Below are 19,981 nucleotides of genomic sequence, written 5' to 3' on the forward strand. Positions count from 1 at the left end.
CAAATACAGTAGGCATGAAGGCTGCAGTGGTAGTGCAGAGTTAAAAAGTTGTTTTAGCTAACTAACATTGAGTTTTTGGAGTTCTTCCTTAGTTGTCCAGGTCATTCTAGCTGCCTGTGCAGTTCCTGTTGTCTGTGTAAATTTGTCCTGCAGGACGAAAATTCCAGCCAGGTGAACATGCAAATCCTCAAGTTGGACTGGCATCGAGGGCTTGGCATACAGAATGTTATGCACAATGAGGCCAGCTATGTGTGAACACTGTGGAACAGGCTCCATGCAGATCTTTGACTTCTCTGTCAGTCAATAGAGTGACTTATTTACTTTGGTGGCGGTAATCAAAAACACACTACAGAAAATCTCAGAGCGAGACTGCAAAATCAATATGTATACATTTTTGATTCCTGGCATCAATTTGCCTTTCTACCAAACCTGTGGACAAAATGGGGTAGCTGGCTAACCCAGTGCCTAGGAACTTGGAAAACAGAATTTACTGTCTGCAAATTGTTCACAACTGGTTTAGGCAGATCTGATTTTGATAAACTGTGATCCAGTTAACTTGCATACACATAATGTGTTCTGATGCACAATTTGCTTTCCCATCACTTATCCTTCCACTCTTTCTTTTCTTCTTTCCTTTCTTCTCCTTTTCTTGAATTTCCACTTCTCACTGAAACTTTTCCCCTCGTCTCTTTGCCCTCTTTACCCTTCCTTATATCTCCTCTCGTTGTCCACTAGTTTTATCTCTTTGCCACTCCCCCGTTACATTCTTGACAAGGGAGACAACTCTGGTTATGTAGCTTTGTTCCCAGAGAAAAGCTGTTGGCTTTAGAGGAGGTGACACAGATTGAGACTCACAAATGGATTTCTGCGAGACAGATAAAGAAAGAGAAAAGAGAGCAAGAGTGAGTAAACCCAACGATTGATTCAACTATGTTAGACAGACAACTCCCCTAACCTTACATAACATGAACTAGCAGGTTTTTGAATGTAATGCCCCCCTCAAGTGTCAGTGTATTTAAAATCCCTGAAATATGTGCAGCTAGGCTGTATTAATTTGTACAAGTGCATAAAATGGCCATCATGAAGTTATGGAGGTCATGATACCTACAGTACTGTAATCTTAAAATCAAATTTTAAAATCATTGTGCCTATCATGAGATTAATTGAATTGTTTTATTTGTTAATAAGCTTTTCTCAAAATGGCAAAGCAGTTAACCCTTATTCGACAAATGTACACGTGGAATATTGTGTATTATGTACTTATTTAAAGAACTTGCAATAGAGTGAAGTGGATAAGAGACCTTGCAATATGTGTAGAGTAAGCATATGCTTGCCTTTATGGATGCTGACAAACACAGATTATTGTACGTGTGTGCTCATATGCTTGTCTGTGTGCTTCATAAATCCTGCCAACTGTTGCATGCACAACTGTCCTGGTGCAGTATTCCCCTCTGACACTCAATACTGGTGCCCTTTTTCCTTTATGGATTTATTTGGTGTTATATTGTGTATATTGTTATAAGTGCTCTATATGGAAAAAATTCTCTAATATAAATTACGATATTGATTTAATCAAGACATTTTACTATTTTTCTTCTATACTGGCTTGATGGTAGTAGGGAGCAGTTCCAGCACTGGATGTGAGCTGCAACAGGGAGCTCGTATAGTGAATGGAGAAGCATAGTGGTGTAGAAAAACTTCAGGTTTAACACTCTGCGTCCCTGCACCAAGTTGAGCTTTAGGTGGTGTCTTTACATTCACTTCGCACACCTCCACCTTAGTGCGAAATTAGGGGAATGACAGGTTAAATAGGCCTACCTGAATAAAGTTAAATGCCTGAAAACACAAAGACACATTGTTGCAGATATCCTACAAATACAACACTGCCATACTTCAGTACTTCTTGTTGTGTTCTTGTTACACTTGGTTAAGATTAGGCAACAATTTTGCTCATGGTAACATGATACAATCAGTATGAATTGCATGGTTGTCTGTGCTTTTCCCACTCTTCCATGACTTGCAGCAACACCAGGATTTGACCTTTAGTATTCAGCTTTCCCCAACCCCTGACATCCTAGCTTTGCCCTCCTGTGGGATTAAACCCCACTGACCCTGACGGGGAAGATGAGCCTGCATCACAGATTGGAACATGCTTCATTACAGGCAGATTTAGTTAGAGATTTCCACGCTGTATGTACAATGCAGATCAATGCCATAATGAGACAGAGAATGAGAAAGAAGGTGGGAGGTGATGATTGAAACTGGTCAGGAGTGTTTGGAGATAAAGTTTGAACATGCTTCATCATCAGGGAAGATTTAAGCTGCAGATATATATTCTAATAACTAGATAAACATCCATGGGTAAAGCCACACTGCTCATGCTCAGTCATGTAAAGGATACTAAATGACAGTCCCCACCCCAGCCACAGCCTGTTCACCCTGCTGCTGTGTGGCAGGAGATAAAGGAGTATACAATGTTGTATCACTACAGAGCACCAAGTAAAGTTATATTTCTATGACTTCTTAATAATCCACCTATCTACTGTATATAATTTTAGTATTTAACATTCGCTTTTTGAGTAGCATAAAGGGAACTACAACCTAATCCCGTTATTCAAGCCTGTGTTGTAAAATGATAAGTAAATCAACCTTGTACTTGCACACCATTTTAGTAGCATTTACATTTGCAACATCTGTGACTATGTGGGTTAGGACAGATGAGGCAGGACTTTCATATACTCTGCTGTATGGACAGTAGAGGCAGACAAAGATGTAATGGATGTTGGCCAGGTAATAATAGACACCCTGTACTGGACTAAATGTGCAGAGAGGAAGCAATGGCTGCCAAGGGAGCTTTTTAAGCTGTGAAAGCGGGAGGGAGGAAGAGATAGTGACAAAGAGAGAATGAGTTAACTCACTGAAAGCGTATATCACCTCTTAATTAACAGGCACTCGGCATTCTCAGTGTCAGACATCTAAGGTTCAGCAGGCAGTAAGGTTTCATTTAATATGGGGCTTTACATTTTAGTGGGGCTCTCATCCTGAGTGACTTGCAATAGAGCAAAGAAAAGGACACTGTGAAATTTCACCAATGTTAACTTATATTTAAGTAACGCAATATAGTCACTTCTGCTCAACTGGAAAGTTTTTGCTTCTTGCTCTGGCCATGCATCATTACTGATATTACTTTATCCATCTAAGCATAAAACTGAAAAACCTATAGCTTCGGGGCATTTGTGATACTCATCCACATAGATAAAAACAGCACACAGCAAAGCATCAAACTTACTAATGACCTGAAAAAAGATATCCAGTATAGGCTACCTAGGAAATTTCCTTAAAAGACAGATGAGGATAGTTTCTCATAAAGCGCCTTTTATGATCCTCTGAGGTACCTCAAACCATTTGAAGGAAATCACAAAGCTACACTTTAAACTTTAAACACTTTTTCTAAGCCCCACCCCTTTAGTTACCGTTGCTACATCTGTTAAGATTTCTGTTTACAATTTGTTTACAATGATAATCACCGAAATTTCTTAGTCATCAGGTAGTCATGCCAGCTGAAATTTTAAAAGAAAGGATAGATGAACTGATAGTGGCAGAGTTTATCACCTGTGGCTGGCTAGCTAATTAAGATAACATTAGCTCCTTGAGTTTTTTGAAAATAAAGTCTCTGGCTTACTCGTTTTGCAGTGACTTGTTTTAAATGTGAAACCTTTGAAAAGGATCTTAGATAATGCACTTAATGGCTACCTATGTGGGCTAATCAACCTGTTCCAGCTTCTCCCCTCTGGTAGGTGCTACAGACCACTGTACGCCAAAACAAACCGACACAGGAACAGTTTCTACCAACAGGCAATCACTCTGATGAACAATTAACTCCAGGCCGCCAGACACACAGTGTCAGGGACAATCCCTGTGCAATAACCAGTATATGTACTACTTACAATTTATTCATCATTGTAGCAATTGAGTAGCTGTTCAATATTCATATTGTATTGTTTATATTATATCATATTCACCTGCCTCATATATACAATAATACTTACGTATTTCTATTCATACCAGCATCCTTTGCACAATGCTTCACTACACTATTGTCTTGCTATCTACATATTTTGTTTTGTTTATGGTTGCGTGTATGTGTGCACTGTACACTGTAGTTTGTGTCTGTTTCTGGTTAGCTTGCTGTCCTGTTTGTTTATGCTTGTTCTGTGTATGTACATTGAGAGCAATGCAAGACTGGAGTCAAATTCCTCGTATGTGAACACATACATGCCCATTAAAAATTATTATGATTATGACTGAAACCAAAGCTGCATGTCCCAGGCAAAAAATCAATATCTTCATAAGCTTATGATCTGTGTAGAAGACACAGAAATGACATATGAAGAAAAAGCATTGTTCTTGACTTGTATTAAAAGTACCAGTACAGCTAGTTAGTCTGGGTAATATAAGTATGATGTGGAAAAATGTAAGATCAGACTTGTGTCATTCTTTCTTAATGCTGTTTGGCTGCTAATAACTTACATACTCATATTTTAAAACAGTTTGTTTCCACTTTTAACAAACAAAGTGGATGTGGACTAACCAATGTGTTTTGTGAACTTATAGCTATCATAAATAATGTGCTTGGCTTTTGGTGCTGCAGTGTGCCCACCCCAAATCCAATAAAGAGTAGGCCTGAGCCACTAATGTTAACCTATATTATGATATAGTAGCATCCAGGACCAGTTTCTGCTCAGTGGGACAATACTTCACAGTGTATGTGCTGTTGTGGGCTTTTTTATTTCAACATAACCGCTAACCTCTTGTCACTTTTTTATTTCAACATAACCGCTAACCTCCAATAATTTATAGTAGCATCCAATAAAAACCAGTCCACTATTTTTCTATTGTCCAGTCTTGCTCGGTCACTCTCTCTTTTTCTTTTCCTCGCTTCCTCTGACAATGTCTTCTTCGGTCTCTTTGCAGCCTCTGCCATGATATCCATACTGAGAATACCGAGCTAGCTTCTTCCAAAGAATTTCTATTGCGTTGTGGGGCCATAAAGCATTACACTGTTCTCGCGATAGAAATCCTGCCAGGGATTTCATTCTTCCCTAGCACCATAGAAAGCTTCCACGGCCCGGAGAGGCGATGATTCTGACATCAGTCACCCTATTATAATTCATTGTACCATCAAAATGATTTTGCTGTTTTTAGCTGTTTTTAAGAAAAAAATACTACATAATGTTGCTTTAAAGCAGATAAATGTACTGCTGAATCGGTTCTTTACACTTAGTTAAATTAGTGTAGCTGTGGGAAACACCATTTTTAAAGCATTCAGTAAAGCTCAGATCAACGGAAACAACTTATATTAAAGAAAGTTGCCAACTATCCCGACCCCAGAAACAGTTAGATGAAACTTTTTGTGCTGAATTGCAAACAGCTGGGTCATATATTTTGATAATAATGATAATAGTAATCAACAGTCAGCAGCAGTAAAGAAGAGGACACAGCTTTGTAGAGCACACATAAAATAGATTTAGAAGAATAGAATAGAATTTTATTTGGAATAGTCTGCAGACTTATAGATGGATGTAGGAGGCAATTGATTCCAGATTGCATATCTGAGACATTTTATGAATGCAGGACCTATGCTGTCTTTTACAAGTGTCTCTTAAGCATAAAAGGCTGTGCTAATGACCAAACCTGAGCCAAGGCTCTGATTTATGAACAGCTGATCAGATAACTCATTCATCATGTTTAATGTTGTCTTTTATTGGTAAAACTTATTTCTATTGTAGGAATGAATGCATTGATTGAATTTTAATCTGCACTGTATGACATTATTTAAGTGATCCTCCTTTAACAATCAGGACACGTTTAGTCCCTGTAACAGTCACTACCAGTTACATGTCTTCTTGAGGTGAAAGTATTTGCTGACTCATTTCACGTCCGTCTGGATAAGTCGGTCAGAAAACTGTCATCTGTCGGTCAGAAAACTTTCATCTGTCAACTTTAAGTGAATCAAAGTTAGTATTATGATGTCCTTGTTCCCTTTTTTTTCTTTTACCATGTAGAGATTTCAGTTGAAGTTCTCTTAGTCACCATGTTCCTCCTCTCCTGTTTTTTCAAGTCAAGTGTCCCAGAGCAGCTCCCTGGAAGAGGTTCACCTGGATGGGGTCCCACCTGCCCCCCGCTTGGTGGAGATGAGACGCGACCCAGTCCTTGGCTTCGGCTTTGTGGCAGGGAGTGAGAAACCAGTAGTGGTCCGCTCTGTCACGCCCGGTAGGTGTTGTGCTCTGCTGACTGTAACAGTGTCTTCTCTGATACAGGGCTAAAATACTTGAGTTCAGTCAAGTCATTTTTCACCAATACCGTAATTAGAAACTCAAAAGTTGTGTATGTGACATCATCACTGTGTCTCTCAATGACTGAAGCTAACGTTAAAGAACTTACATGTGTAGATAATGTGATGAAAGGACCAAGAGTCGTTGGATTAAACACATCAGATGAGACACATTTGTGCGTGGAACATACCTAAGTTACCTAGCTAGTGGCAACCAAGCAATGAACCTTTGCTAGCATTACAACGTTAACATGTATGGTGACATATATTGTACAAGTAATTTTGCACAAAACTAAATATTACTTTACTGTTTTACAACAAATTGCAACTTTCTTGACTTACAAAATTATCTTTTGACGTCTGACAAACAGCAAATGTGTAATTCATGGTAGAGTTCAAACGGGGAAAAAAAAAAGTTGTCCACCATTGACAACCATACATATTTTTTTCCAAAAGCAGGACCCATGGTGGTCCTCCAGAAGGGGAGGGACAGAGAGCAAAAAAACAAACAGAAACCAAACATTGCCCTTTAAGTCTTTTACATACTGTTCATAGAATCAACTGACCAGATCTTGACTTGATCTCAAAGCTACTCTGACTTGGATTTGTTGCGGTCTCACCTTAAATGGTCCTGATTGAATAACACAAGGATCAAATGACAGTGGAGTTTTTAAAGCAACATGAGGGATTACTACCAGATGCAATAGCCCATTCACTCCTGTGAGAGTCAGATAATTGACAGCAAGAAAAGTAGTAGTATGCAGTGTGTGCACTAAACAAACGTTGGTGGGGTGATATAATGCAAGAAAAAAAGACAGAAAATGAAATAACTGTAAAAAAAACAAAGTAGTAAAAAAAGCCTAAATACCTCCAGCTATGCTAGTACAGCACAGAAGACCCAAAGTTGCATGTTAGACTGCATTGAGAAATTTCATTGGTGCAAACCTGTGCAAACAGTTGCTGTAATGATTTTTTAGAAGGAAACCATGCAGACCATTGGTTTCTCCCGACTATGATTGCGCAAGTAGTATTGACCCCATGCAAGAAAGAAAATTAATATTTTTGCTGGAAGTAGTGTTTATGTTGGTCGATTGGCTGATTGCCAGATTACTGCCAAACTACTGCTTACAGACTCCTATCAAGCATCAGCTCCAGAGGCGGCTCAGACACACACAGTGATTAGGCATCTCAATAATCAATCAGCGCTGAATACCAAGCAGACAATTGAACTAATGAATATTCTATTTAGAGTTGGCCAAGGAAAGGAAAATGTGCTTAAGGACGCTGCACTTTATTAATGCTCACACCTATTACAAGTTTCAGGAGCCAGACAAACCCAAGCAATGTAGATCTTTTTACAAATGACCTGTATGTACACTGTCAGACATACACGCATGTTTGCAGTGTCCATTCAGGTGTTCTTGCGCTCATTCATTCATAGACAATCTTTGGCTGACAGAATGAAATGCTCTGCCTGTGATGTGATCAACTATGGCTTGTTTGCATGTGTTTGTGTGTGAAGGTGGTCCATCAGAGGGAAAGCTGTTGCCAGGCGATGAGATCATCATGATCAACGATGAACCTGTCAGTTCAGCTCCAAGGGAACGAGTCATCGACCTCGTCAGGTGGATACAAAAACCTTGGGGATGCTGTGACCTGTCAGAATCAAAGCTGTAATAGTTCAGTTCAGATTAATCGGGTGGTGGATATTCTAAAGAAATACCAAAACCCCTCACCCAAACCCTGTGCTTAAGGTTATTGATAACCTAAACTTTAAAGGGCCAGTTCACTCTTATTACATGAAGACAAATTGCTTCTAATGGGCCATCCCCCCTGTTAAAAAATGACAAATCACCTACTGGTTATTCTGGATAATCCATAACCTTCCTGTAAACAGTTTTCATTAAATCTACTTGTCACTGAAGAAGTAGTCCCTATGGAAATGGTTGACAGTGAAATCTGCGGATTAACCAGAGAAATCAGGACACTGTTTCTGGAAAGAGGCGTTCTCTATCAAGTCTTTCAAATGTCATTATTTGTAATGATGTGAACACCACAAACAAAATTGGTCACCGTCTTTGTATTAAGGTGGCAGGGGTAGATAATCTCTGCACATTCAAACACATCTATCTGCATGAGCAGATGGCTACATACATGGTGAGGGTGAATAATTAAACTGCCATAAGCGATAAAATCCAATGCCTAATGCTGAGGCATGTTCAGTTTTTAAACATAATGTGGCTTCATGTGATTATTTTCAAATACTTTTGGACTACATTGCCTTAAAAGCCCAAGTAATATCAAAGTAAATGACTGATTATTCCATTATACAGGCTTTAATATAGCATTTTGTCATTATAAGAAAAAAAAAATAGTTTGAAACATTTTAAATGGCAGATTAAATACCAATAGCAACAGAAACAGTTTGTGCCAGAGAAAGTCACAATGAAACATAGTAATTATCATTCATTTGCTTTTAAAATCTCATCTTTAATTTCACACAACTATGTGAAACTCTAATGAAGTGCTTGCCTGGTATTAGTCATGCTTTACCCCCATCTGCATAACACTTAATAATTAACAGTTAATACAGTTCTGCTCATCATACCATTGTCATCATCTCATAATATTAAGAAAATTTAATATATTCAGAATAAATAAGACTAAAAATGAAACGCTTATTTCGATGCACACACAGTTTGCCATGACTGAGGCTGTGTTTTGGTTCACAAGAAACACAGTCACATTTTATAAATGGAAAATAAATTATTGTATGTACGTTTGTGTGTGTGTTTGTGTGTGTGTGTGCCTTTGGTTTGAACTGCAGCTACTTGTAATTGGTGATTGCCAGAGGCATCTCATTCCATTACAGCCAAGCTAATCAAGTTCCTGTTGCTTACATGCCATTGTTGTTTGCTGTGATTGTTGTTTTCTGATGATTTTCTTGACTCTGTAATTCACTCTGTAATTCATTGTCTTCTTGCTTCAGGAGCTGCAAAGAATCCATCGTGCTGACTGTTGTCCAACCATATCCCGTGAGTAGATCAGCTCTTGATAAATAATAATTCTTGGAGCATACCACAAGGATTGTATGCACCAGATATATTGATCAAAAAAACTAATTGCTGAAATTAAATTTGAAATCTTACTCTGTATGTGTTGTTGCTCTACATACAATGTATTGTTTCCATTTGCCTAATTACCCCGTTTTGTCTAGGCCCTGTAAACCACTTATACGCAACACTCAATTTATTAACCACACAGGTTTTACATTTTTACTTTTTTTTATACTTTTCACACACAATCATTTAAATCTTTATGCAATTATCAGAAACAAAAACATGTTCATGATGACATAGTATCCCCTGTTTCATGCCTCTTAATTCTCAAAACCTTTTACTTGAAAAATTCTCCATGAAGGACATAGTCATCCATTGGCATAATATTTAGCAAGGTGGAGATTTGTGGTATGTACCTTAAATTTTCTCCCAGACTTGTTACACGCTGTCCTGCATTTTAAAGGATAAGGCAGGTACTATGTATATTTTTTTTAATTGTCAACAAATCCCATGAAAAGATCAAGGCCAGCAATGAATTGATCCTACTAACGTGTGTTGTCTGTGTAGTCAGAGCCTGATATAGATTATTCCTCCATACCATACACCAACTATAAAAAGACATCAGTGAGCCACACCAGGGCACTGGGGAACACTTTCATTCCAACTAAATGTATTCATCCAGCTCCATGCTCATCTTACATTTGTGTTGCGTTGCAGCAGGGTTGTGTTTCTGGTGACAATTGTAAGAAATTAGATTAAGAAGAAGTTAGATTGGTTAGGTTATTGTGTTAATGTTTTATTGATTTTTCCAGTGTTATATGTAAACCTAATGTGCCGGAAACCTGTTTTCTTCCTCTTCAGTTGGGCATGTGTTTATGCTTCTTCTTTATCTCTCTCCCTCCATCTGTCTCTCTTTCTTCCTCTTTCTCTCCTCTCTCTCTCTCAATCTCTGTCTCTCTTTTTGGATGGTTGCCTCTTAGTCCCCTAAATCAGCGTTCATCAGTGCGGCCAAAAAAGCCATGCTCAAGTCCAATCCGGTCAAAGTGCGCTTTGCAGAGGAGGTCATTATAAACGGCCAGGTTCCAGTCAGTTCTACCACACGCACACACACAAACAAACACATACACACACTTTTATGACCTATATAGGCAATGCCAGATGGTTGCCACTTCCCACATAGGACAGCTGAGTGAATGCCAGAGAGATAAGACAATTACAAAAATGTGTTATGACATGACATTTATGAGTTCCTTTCACATATTAAACCATATTTGTTCACAAAGTGATCACAAATGCACAGAATGAAAACACTGGTCGTATTCCCCCTTTGTAGAACCCGGTGAAGGACAATTCTCTTCTGTTCATGCCAAATGTCCTGAAGGTCTACCTGGAGAACGGTCAGACAAAGTCTTTTCGCTTCGACAGCAGTACCTCTATCAAGGTGTGTGTGCGTGTGTGTGTTCCACTCCCTTGAGGCACCCTCGACAAAATTAGAAGTCTCTGCAGCATCTATAATTACAAAGGGAGAAATTCATTTAGAGTGCAAATGAGTGTGTCTTGGTGCACACACATGGACCATGAAATTCAATCACTTTTTGAGTTCCATTTGTTTGAGCACCTCATTTATTCAGGCGAGGTGGCAAAGAGCATATTTCCATTTTTTGACTTGTAGATTCTTAATCAGTTGTGAGCCACTGTGGCCCCAAGCATGTAGTTTAGGAAGCCGGAGAGCTGAGTCACTCCTTTTCTGAGCTTCACTTCAAATACTGGTATCTTAACAATGCATTTAGGCTCTTATTTATAATAATTGTTTTATATTAAGTATATGCTATATCTTAATGATTTAACAGCGTTATTTTAAGTTTATCAAGTTTAACTTGTAACAGACTTGCGAAATACAGTGTGTCTTAGTTATGCTACTTAACTACTAAGCCAGCTAGCTAAGTTACAAAACTACTTAGTTATGGCAACAATTACCCACTACTGTTACCTGGGAAGCTAATGTTAGCTAGCTATAAAGAAGGGTAATTGGAGTATAGCAACATACTCCCTTGGCATAATTGTTAATGTATATGAGTGGGGATGCAAATGAGAGGTAAGGTGTGTGTGCGTGTGTGTGTGTGTGTGTATATATATAAATAACCTGTAAAAGGTTCCGTTTTTGTTGCATGAAGAATGCAAATGTAAAGCACAGAATACAGGTACTGTAACTTTGCATGAAGGTCATGTGTAGTGCCGTTATATATTTTGAAAATGTTTCTTGACATGGAACTCTAGTAACTAGTTGTTACCCTATGCCATCATACATACTAATTCTAAGCTGGTTTGGGAAAGTGACAAAATTATGAATACTCTAAAAAGTCAGTAAAAAGCACAGATGGTGTTGAGAACATTTGAAGAACAAACAAAACGGTGGCATTCCAAAATTGCAGTTTAATTCATGTGTTGACGCACATATTGCATCATCTCATGTTTGCACAAAATTGAAAATTACACGATTTCTTGTATACTAACTGCAAAAATGGTATTCTATGACAATACTTACATACATGTGTCAAAACTATTAAGCAACTATTCTAACTAAATATTTATGTGGTGTATTTACTTAAGGACGTGATCCTAACCCTGCAAGAGAAGCTGTCAATCAAATGCATCGAGCACTTCTCCCTTGTATTGGAGCAGAGGACGGAGGGCTCTGGAAGCAGATTGCTTCTCCTGCATGAACAGGAGATGCTTACTCAGGTAGGAGAGGTTTCCTTTCTTTGTCTCCTTTTTTGTCTGACACACCAACTTGCACGCACACGTTCCTGCTCAGTATTCAAACGGCATTTGGACCCCAGTGTCATTTATCAGCACTGGCACAGCAGGGGCGACAGCTCACATTACACCTACCCTCCTCCACACCCAAACACACGTGCACACACCCCAAAGATGCACACACACACACACACTCATCCACAGTGCCTGCTACATTCTAATGAGGTTGCAGGATCACAAGAGGACAATTTTAATATTCATACCACACAGTTCAGATGTGAAGCTCTGCGTACACAATGGCAGATGACTGTTCAAGAGTCACTCTTCCCTGGCACTCTTGATAAAACATACAGTATACTGTAATACACCTGAGTGTCAATCTTGGTGACAGGTGTATGGAACAAGGCTGGGAGTCCTTGAATTAGAAAGTAAACTCCCTCGTCCTATCTACACTCGCACATTAAAAAATTTATAATATAAAATCAATATTTAAAAAGATGATGCTGGTCTTGTGGTTTTGTCCTGAATAAGAAATGGAGTCAAATGCATAGACCAGCACTGCAAGAAAATTTTTGCTGGGTTACTGCTGCTAAATTACACAACCATGTCTTTAGGTTGTAAAGTGTAAAGTACATTTAGTCAAGAATTATGCTGATGTAAAAGTTTGAGGTACTTGTACTTTACTTGAGTATAACTTTATGCTAGTGTATTCTTCTACTTCAAATTTCAGAGACAAATATTGTACCACTGTATTAGTGAATCTAAAGCATAATTATCCAACACAAAACTTTTTTTTCCTGACTTCTCTCTAATAATTCCTTTTTTCTTGTGAAATACTGGATAGAAGCCTTTCATGCCTCTTGTTTTAAGTCAAAAAAGGTTGGGAACCAGTGGATTAAACTACTACCAGCTCCCTCTCAACCAGCTACAACATTAATGCACTACTACACATCAATGCATCAGTTACATTTTATATGTATTTCAAAGGTACTTAAAGGCACTTCACATGGTTGATTTTAACCTTCGTTGGGTTCACATGGTAAAAAACAGAAACAGTAATGCAATATCAGTATATAAACAACAGATGAACAATAAGAAACGGTAGAAGCAACAACAATCTAAAAACAACTACAACAATGAAAAAGGACAAAAACTGCAGGACCTACTGGTAATGGATTATATTTTCATTTATATTTTTCATCATATTAATTGCTACTTCATTCTACTTCCTAGTATAGGTTAAGTTCCAGAGACACTGGATCCTACACTTCCCATAATGCAACTCCATAGTGTCTTTCATTAGACCCACCCTGCCTGGAAAATGCCTACATCCTCCACTCCTCTTCTACTGCTAATTCTACTTCTACTAACTGATATTAATCTTACAGCTATTACTAATTCCAAAGCTGCTAATACTACTACTTCTACCAGTACTAGTATACACCCACCTTTACTTCTACTTTTGACGTAATTGCTACTAGCCTACTACTACTTATTTTTCTTCAGTACTACGCCCGGTTCATGAGGCCTTTAATTAAAACATCAATCACAAATTCACATTTCAGCTGAGTGATGGAATTTTTTCCCCCCTTATTTCTTGACTTTACCTTTTCGGCCACACCCACACGTGCTATGAATGAAACTAGGTTACATGATTAAATTGATAGTATAGTGTCACACATACCACCTTTACTCCAATAATGATTGCACTATAGCACAGAACTGTTTTTTCCCAGTGCTTTTTCTTTATGTGTGCACGTGTTGATGCTTTCTGTCTATCTATCGCCCTGCATCCCTCTCTCTCTTCCTCTTTCCCGCCGGTCTCTCTTTCTCTCTTCCTGTCTCCTTCCTCTGTGTCCCCAGGTGACCCAGAGGCCTGGCACTGACAAGATGAAGTGTTTCTTTAGAGTCAGCTTCGTGCCCAGGGACCCCGTGGAGTTGCTCCGGAGAGACGCTGTGGCATTTGAATACCTCTATGTACAGGTGAGCAAAGTCCCCAGTAAAGTCCTGAAAATGACTCTGATTATTACATTAACTGAAACCTGTTGACTCTAAAAAAAATACATTCCTGAAACAGGTGAACAATTAAATTGAGTGTACAATTGTTTGTCTACTTTGAGAGGGGTACAATCTACCACATGGTTTGGAAACAAAATTAATACAGTTGGATACAGAATTGTTTCCTGTCAAGACAAAATCCGTATTTACAAATAAAGTCCTCAAATCAACCCACTGTTGTATAAAGTACATCTCTCTAAAATAATAAATTGCTTCCCCATAGGATTCCTTTGATAATTAGTCAAGTGAAATAGCCTGAGAGAAGGAAAGTAATCATCTTTTCTTGTCAGAGTTCACCATTTTGTGCTTCCGAGTCCTTCATCAGGGACTGGAAACTATATCCCTTTGAAGGAATCTCAAGCCACAAAGGTTGAGAACAACTTATTTCAGCTAAGCAGGGATGTGCTGCTGCTCAATGGAGAGATGAAAAGCACTTCACGGGCCCCAAAAACTGACTTTGGGATCATTATGTAACTTCGCTTCCTGTTTTGCCATAGAGTTGTAATGATGTGGTCTTAGAGCGATTCGGCCCGGAGCTCAAGTACGATGCTGCGCTGCGACTGGCTGCACTGCAGATGTACATTCTCACCATGACAACCAGACAGAGCCAGAAGGTCTCCTTCAAATACATCCAGTAAGTTTGTGTGTAAATGCAGCTATGCAGGGTATTCGGGTGTTTTTGACACTACAAACATGAACTGTAATATTAAACTGTTGTACAGCCTGGAGCTGCTCCATCAATAGTAATAGTGAATGATGGGCTGACTTCCATTAGTTAGAAGTTAAATTAATTCATTGTCCTATTCTCTCTCCTTGGTTGGAGAGTTCAGTAGTTGTACATTTTGTAAAGGAGGCCCTATTGAGGAAGCACTTTCCATAGAGAAAGCTCATCTGCTCTGTCTGAGAGTAAACACCATCCAATTTCAAGCTTTTGGCTGCAAGTATTTAACCCAGGCAGTAGCTTTTTCCATGGGCGACATGCTGAAATCAATCTCCTCTCAACAGAAAAGAGTGGGGTCTATCGCTGTTTCTGCCTCCCGCTGTGCTGTCCAGCATGAAGGAGAAAAACATTAAGAAGGCCCTGACACACATCCTCAAAACCAACCAGAACCTCGTGCCTCCAGGGAAAAAAGTAAGTATCTCTCTTTGTCTTTCTTTGCCCTTGTTAATAAACTTCACATGCGCACATGTGCACAAACACACTGCCTCTCTTATTTGTGATGCAATATCCTAAAATAGCATCGCTGCCATGCTCAACCTTGTAAAGGTTCTCACCCATGTCAACCTAAGACCCTTTGTTGAGCCAGACCTTGAATGCTAATGTGAATAACAAGCCAAATGCGTTGTCAAACTGTGTGCATAATAAGATATTCATATTCACACACATGTCCCAGCCAGGGGCCGCTGATTCAACTTCGGCTGAACTTTTTTGCTCTTTGCGAAACTATTTTAATGAGTCAGGCTGCTGCTGATCCGCTCATTCTGTAACACCCATATTTGCTTTGACACGTACAAATCAGCAGCACGCTATACAATAAAATGAAGCCGTGCAAAAGTTTCAACTTCAGCGAGTGATTTACTATCAGCTGACATGCAAATAAGGTTAGCTGCAAGTGAATCACAGTTAGGCAATGTGCAATTTTAATCTCAGAGAAGACACAAAGTTTTCCAAACTGAATTATAAGTGCTTGCAGATATGATAAAGCAAAAAAAACAACAAAAAAAACCCAGTACCGTACTTTGAAAATTGTGTATATGTTAAGCCAACAACACTACACTAGTGGCGTTGTGCTGTAGTTTTGTAAGACAACACACAACATTGTTATTGGTGACATTCATTGCATGAATGTGGGCCCTGTAGTTTAGTTTGAGTCAATCCCACATACAACGTTAATCCAAAATTCAATGATTCCAAGTCTAGCATTTTTTCTTCTAGGAAAATCATTTTTCAGATCATTACATAAAGTCCAATTTCTCCCAGCGTGTCTGAGCTCTCTAGGTCTGTGTTTTTACTGTAAAATTCCATGCATATTCAGGGTGAAATTAAACTAAATTAATAAAGCAGAAAGGGTCATTGCAAGTTAAATAATCTCCTCCTTCCAATTCACTCACAGCTGACCTACATAATAATAAGGTTGAAAGTGGTAATATAGGTTAGGCTGATTGGTTGAAGAATTAAAATGTTTAAAAGAATGACAGAAAGTAAATTATGTATGTATTCTAAAAATGACTTACAAGGTATGCAGTCATGAAGCCATGAAGCCATGAAGCATTTACTGTAGTTTGGGCAATATAACTCATCAGCAGGCTAATTAGCATTGCTCCACGCCCAGCTTATTCTACCAAAGAGAGCTTCATGTAGTGGATGAAGGAATGGAATTCAGGTTAAACACATGAACATAAACACTTGTATGTGTGTAAAATGCCTATCAAATGTCAGGCATACTACAGGGATATTGATCTCTGCCCTGCAAGTCTGAGCAGGATGATGTGCTGTTTAATAATTTGCATTCGCAGTGGCAGGTGATATCCAGTCTCATTAGCGAGACATACAGCCGAGCAGCAGCAATGAACTTGCGTGCAATTCAAAACATTGACACTGTAAATTAGCTTTCTCATTGCAGTCTCGAAGTTATCACTCAGCCCTCCCCAAAAGAGGCTGCTCACTCAGTTTTGTGAAAAGGCAGTGGTTAAGACTGAGCAAGAATTTCATAAAAACATAATTCTTTTCTAATTGTGATGTCTGGTTTTCAACTAGCAAGGTCAGACTTCCCATCAGTCTATGGTTTCTGAGACTGATGGTGAGGTAAAATATTACTGGATTATACTGTTGACGAGACATATTCTCAAATTCAGGCGCAACAGTAGATATAGTGTTTTATAAAAGTCTGGTGAGCATTCCGGTTATAAAGGCAGCTTGAGATATGACACATAATTGTAGTAATGTTTTATTTTACTGTTTCTTTCATTACAAATGTATTGCCTTCCCTGAGCTTGTGGTGCTGAAATATAGGGACATTCAAAACACAAAATCCAGTTATGCATAAATGAAACAAGTGGTAAAAAAAAATACAATCTGCTTTGTATAGAGGGGAAGAATTAACAATAAATACATAAAATGTGTCAGGTCATAGATAGATTTGTATCATTGCAGTGAAATCAACAGTAATTTCCAAAAATACACTTTTGGTACTTTTAAAGTTTGAATTTTGAAAATCCGAAGAGGCACACATCTACACAAGCACACCATAAAGAGTTTGATCAGCTTTAAATGATATGATGGGATATAATGGAAAGTCAGCGGCCCAGATCAGAATGGCTTGAGAGTGCTATACATCCTGACATTTGACGACAAATGCATCTGTTCAGGTTGAAGTGATTTCGTTGCTTACTAATGGATTTCCCTTCTCTCTCTGCAGCTGACTGCTTTGCAGGCCAAGGTGCATTACCTGAGGTACCTAAGTGAACTCAGACTCTATGGAGGGAGGGAATTCAAATCAATACTTTTGGTAAGGCCATTAGTTCTGGAAAGGATTTATAGAAGTTTGAGAACAAACTTGAGTTTTGTTTAGAACTGCATCTCTGTCACAAAGTTTGAGATAGCTGATTTCTTTGTAAATTCATTCGTATTTATACACACTACTTTCTGTAGCAAGGGGAGAAACAGACAGAGGTAACGCTGTTAGTGGGCCCACGTTACGGCATCAGTCATGTCATCAATGCCCGGACCAACCTAGTGGCACTATTGGCTGACTTCAGCCATGTCAATCGTATTGAGATCCTCACTGAGGATGAGACCAACGTCAGACTGGAGCTGCATGTTCTGGATGTCAGGGTGAGCACAGTTCTGTCTGAAACAATATTTTGTCTCACATAAATTATAGCATCAATTGTTTTTCATTTCTTTCTGTTTTGTTTTTCTCCCTCCTTCCTCCCTTCCTCTATCCCTTTCCTTCTTTTTTTCACAGCCCATCACACTGATCATGGAGTCGAGCGATGCAATGAACCTGGCCTGTATAACAGCAGGCTACTATCGCCTCCTAGTGGACTCGAGGAGATCTATTTTCAGCATGCCCCACTGCAATAGCACCGGAGGGGATGACAGTAGTGAGTTACTATTAATTATGTGTGCATGGATGTGTGGTTAAAATAGTCTGGATTAAAAAGAAATTCTGTTGTTACTCATCTATACAAAAACGCAATCTCACATAACACAATATGGCAGTAGGTATTTTTCTTTCTGATTAAAGACATTTACTCTTGTTCAGCTGTTAATTATAGATCTGGCTTTGGACAAAGCCTTTGCCAGTGAGATGCAGTAGAAATGCACTCTGCACATCAAAAAAGTATTTCACAGTTCAAACTTTACAGTCAGTATTTAAATCTTAAAGTAAAATATGGGTGAGAAAATGTGTGTTTTTCCATTACAGTCGTGACATGCAAGTTGTAAAAACAAGTGGCAAAATCTTTGTCTTGGCAGAACTCTCTATAGAAAACCATTAAAACCAGTTGAAAAGGTGCAAAAGACCAGGCTGGATGGCTTAAAAATGTATGCTTTGCAGCATGAAATCTCATAAGTCTAAGTGATCCACTCAAAAGTCTAGTGAAGAAGAAGCAGCCCCTTTACAATTTAATAAACATAAAATATAAAACACATAAAGTAATAAGACCTTGTATTGCTGCTGTCTGCAGGTCAGGATCGTGTCCTGGAGTGGCCGTACAGCACATCTTTGGGGGACAACGAGGAGCCATCATCACCCACCCAGGGAGAGGTCTACAACAGGGACTCTGAGTATTCAGACAATGGGCAGAGAGAAAACAGCATCTCTCCTTACTTCCACGAACCTCAAAACCCTGACAGAGACCTTGGGGCACGGAGAAGTCCGTTGCCCCCTCCTCTTCCACCTGCTACCAGACACAAACCTCAAGACTCACCTCGGAGCGCCAAAGTGTCATTTATTTTTGGAGGGGACCCACCCTTGAACAAGGCCAAGAACGTAGGCTATGAAAGACTGTTGGAGAGTCCTGAGGTACCTGAGCACAGACCGCCCTACTTGCACAACAACACAGACTTTCGGCCACAGGACAGGGTGCCATTTCAGTTCAGTGGTCTGACGCATGTCTATAGTAACATTATAAGTGAGGAAGGTGGTGAGGAGCCACTGCTAAGGGATCTGTTTTATCGTGACACAACGGATGATGCAGAGGATGATGACGATGCTTCCTGTGAAGAAGACTCCATGGGGGGGACACCAGTGGGTGACGACAGAGGAGGTGGAGATGAAAACTGCGGTAACCAAGGAGGCGGGATAGCCACAGCAGCCGGCAAAGCTACCTTCCTCACGCTGTCTGGGTCTACCGATGACATCATCGACCTGACGTCACTGCCTCCTCCTGAGGGAGACGACGGCGTTGACGACGATGAAGACGACACGCTGCTGCAGACGCTCAACCTCGCGATCGCAGCTCCACCGCCAGGCTTCCGGGACAGTTCAGATGAGGACACAGCACCCGAGGGAAGGCCACTAAGCACACGTGACAATGACGATATCCCAGTATCGTTAATTGATGCAATTCCAACACATGGGGAGGGGGAAGGGAGCAGGGGAGGGGAGAGAAGGCTGGAGAATGCGGTCATGAACACTCTACATGCACTGGAGGCTCTGTCTGTCTCTGAACAGAGGCCTCCCCCGCCACCACCCAACAATCCAGGTTAAACACAATGTTTGATCATAATCATTTATGTCTTTGTTTAGCATTGTTTTAAGACCTT

General features: G+C 39.5%; 1 protein-coding gene across 1 annotated transcript in view; it reads left to right on the plus strand.

The window, feature by feature from the left end:
• LOC119902258 (FERM and PDZ domain-containing protein 4-like) overlaps window positions 1-19,981 on the plus strand; it is a 47,179-nt gene that overhangs the window by 22,368 nt on the left and 4,830 nt on the right. The window contains exons 3-15 of the mRNA XM_038718336.1: window positions 6,122-6,273; window positions 7,857-7,959; window positions 9,324-9,369; window positions 10,374-10,478; window positions 10,727-10,834; window positions 12,004-12,135; window positions 14,014-14,133; window positions 14,706-14,842; window positions 15,214-15,340; window positions 17,628-17,717; window positions 17,861-18,043; window positions 18,177-18,315; window positions 18,901-19,920. Coding sequence (XP_038574264.1) covers window positions 6,122-6,273; window positions 7,857-7,959; window positions 9,324-9,369; window positions 10,374-10,478; window positions 10,727-10,834; window positions 12,004-12,135; window positions 14,014-14,133; window positions 14,706-14,842; window positions 15,214-15,340; window positions 17,628-17,717; window positions 17,861-18,043; window positions 18,177-18,315; window positions 18,901-19,920 — 2,462 coding nt within the window. The remainder of the gene's footprint in view (window positions 1-6,121; window positions 6,274-7,856; window positions 7,960-9,323; window positions 9,370-10,373; window positions 10,479-10,726; window positions 10,835-12,003; window positions 12,136-14,013; window positions 14,134-14,705; window positions 14,843-15,213; window positions 15,341-17,627; window positions 17,718-17,860; window positions 18,044-18,176; window positions 18,316-18,900; window positions 19,921-19,981) is intronic.

This window comes from Micropterus salmoides, unplaced genomic scaffold (genome assembly GCF_014851395.1).
Source record: "Micropterus salmoides isolate LMB-PRFRI ecotype aquatic unplaced genomic scaffold, ASM1485139v1 Ms_hic_scaffold_1, whole genome shotgun sequence".
NCBI lineage: Eukaryota > Metazoa > Chordata > Actinopteri > Centrarchiformes > Centrarchidae > Micropterus > Micropterus salmoides.